Source organism: Octopus bimaculoides, chromosome 5 (genome assembly GCF_001194135.2).
Source record: "Octopus bimaculoides isolate UCB-OBI-ISO-001 chromosome 5, ASM119413v2, whole genome shotgun sequence".
In the NCBI taxonomy this organism is placed as follows: Eukaryota; Metazoa; Mollusca; class Cephalopoda; order Octopoda; family Octopodidae; genus Octopus; species Octopus bimaculoides.
In genome coordinates, this window is record NC_068985.1 from 25092474 (window position 1) to 25095075 (window position 2602).

At 31.6% G+C, this 2602-nt stretch overlaps 1 protein-coding gene across 4 annotated transcripts in view; it reads left to right on the plus strand.

Annotated features, from left to right (window-relative positions):
• The window catches only part of LOC106874393 (uncharacterized), a 125336-nt gene that overhangs the window by 28198 nt on the left and 94536 nt on the right, over window positions 1–2602 (plus strand). For all 4 annotated transcript variants that reach the window (XM_014922111.2, XM_014922110.2, XM_014922112.2 and 1 more), the window contains exons 6-7: window positions 256–291; window positions 2305–2597. In XM_014922111.2, the coding sequence (XP_014777597.1) occupies window positions 256–291; window positions 2305–2597 (329 nt within the window). The remainder of the gene's footprint in view (window positions 1–255; window positions 292–2304; window positions 2598–2602) is intronic.

Below are 2602 nucleotides of genomic sequence, written 5' to 3' on the forward strand. Positions count from 1 at the left end.
TATATATATAAAGATATATATATATATATATAATGTATTTTTGTTTTGTATTCATTCAAAATTGTTTATTTCAAACAAATTTTCTTCTTAAAATTTTGTTTCTCAATTGATAATTAATAAGTTTTTGGTTCATAAAATCATAATGGAATTTTTTTGTGTAGCTTGCTCATGATGTACAGCAGTTTTATTTTTTCCAACACCAAGATAAATAAATATTAAAATTTTTACTTCGACTTTTTTCTCTAAAATTTACAGACCAATGCAATCCTACAAAAAGTTGACAACGAAATAGTAAGTATATTCCATATTTAGCTATAAAATGCATTAAAGTGGTTAATTTTTTGTTTCCTTTTATATATTTTCCTGTTAATCTGTGGCTGTACGAGCTTATAGTTAGCTGTATTCTAGATTCATGTTAGTGTACGAGATTCAAATTATAAATACTTTAGAAATATTACAGTAGTCATCGTGTTGGTTTATTAAATTGAATTAAAACTCTGTTACGGTAGCATGAGAAACATTGTCTACTCTCTAATAATAATCCAAGGACAATTACAAAAGCATATATATATATTACTTTAGTTTCACTTGATTCGTGGAGAGGATTTGAGGCTTGTATTGTAAGGTAATAAATTACTCATCAATTGTAGAACTCTCTCTTGCCAATACATACAGACAAAGAGATCAAGGATAATTGGTCAGACATTGTTATCAAGGACGCTAGGAAAAAGAAATACCTTTTAACTGAAATATTAGTCACAACTGATAATAATGTGCTTTTCAAAAGAATTCAAAATTAATCCAATTATTTAGATCGGGAAATGGAGATAACCTGAAAGTAGATGCCGATATCAAATGATTCTGAAATTAATAGTTGCCTTGGGAATGTAAGGCTACAGAAGTAAACTTACTCTATGAAATATATATTTACCACTAAGTGATCTGGTATATTCAAAGTTAAACATTTTGACAAGTAATACTGAGCCAGTGATTTGATATTAACCGTCAATAGATAAGTTGACACACTACTGACAATCAATCATAACTTTTCTTGTCATAGCTGCGTAGTCGGCAAAGGTATGAGAGTGTGGTTAAGAAGTTTATTTCATAACAATATGGTTTTGGATTTGATCCAACTGCATAGCACTTTGGGAAATGTATCTTCAACCATTGTCACAGGACAACCAGGGCATTACAAATGTAATTTGGGAGACAGAAACTGTGGAAACCTGTCAGAGGGGTTGTTTCTGTGCTTGTACCTCAGTTTAGTACCATGCCTTGAATGCCTTTATCAAAGCCCATCTGTTGAAAGCAGGCCATGATCTAACAGAACTTCGATCAAAAGCATTTCAACTAAGATCACTCCATCTTTGTGGGATACATAGAATTATATTATTTACTATGTATGTATATGCATACGTAATTATAGTATTCATTAGAATCTAGGTACAACAGCACATAGGGATAGGTACAATAATAGTCTTTACAGAGAGATAAAATAACTATGAAGGTATCATGTTGGTAGAATACTGTAGATACCTAAGTACCGAATTCAGTTTAAACCACAGATCTGACTCAGGGCTGGTTCTAGGTACAGTAGAGGTATTAAAAAGAACATAAAGGAGGTTTTAAATTCATGATAGCTGTTTTGGTAGAATTTTATTGATGCTTTCATAAGTTATGTCGTAGCATTTAACTTGCCATCTTCAGGTAAAATTTTAAACAGGTATAAATAAGTTACTTAATAGCTTGATGATGACAACTCTAACCAATATTTTTGGATAAGTACATACATTTTGGATGATGATGATGATGATGATGATGATATATATATATATATATATGAATAATAACAATAATCCTAGAATCGAATCTATAAACACTTAAGGCATTGCTATGTACGTTTCCGCAAATCACATGTCTCTTAAGATCACAGTCTGTATTCCTGGTATGATTACAGTGTAGTCCGTAGTATCTGTGGGCATCAGCTAGATCGTCTTCTTGGATTCATTTCTTCAGATGATATAACATTAATGGATGTACTACAGAAAGATGTTTGTCCTTTTTACCAGTATGAAGGTTAAGCTTCATTAGATTTGCAGACCTTCTGGCGTACATTGCATTGAAAGGTATTCACAGACATATAAGCAGAATAGTACATACATACATACATACATAAATACATACATACTTACATGTATACATACATGTTTGGGAGTGTATGAGTGATCCTATTGTAAGTTAATAAGGAATCACACCATTGATATTCGTGAATTTTAATTTGATTTCTTTTTTGATTTCTAGCCAAGTGACACAAGAGAAAGGATGAAAAGTTTTCTCAAAATGTTACCCCAAAGCTTCATTTTAAATTCTGATGTTTTGATTAAAAGACAAAATTCAAATAGGTCCTCTAATACTTCGACTCCAAGACGAAATTCAAATAGGCCCATTAGAACTGTGACTCCTTCAGATGTTTGGGTTACAAGACGAAATTCAAATAGGTCCTCTAATACTTCGACTCCAAGACGAAATTCAAATAGGCCCTTTAGAACTGTGACTCCTTCAGATGTTTGGGTTACAAGACGAAATTCAAATAGGTCCC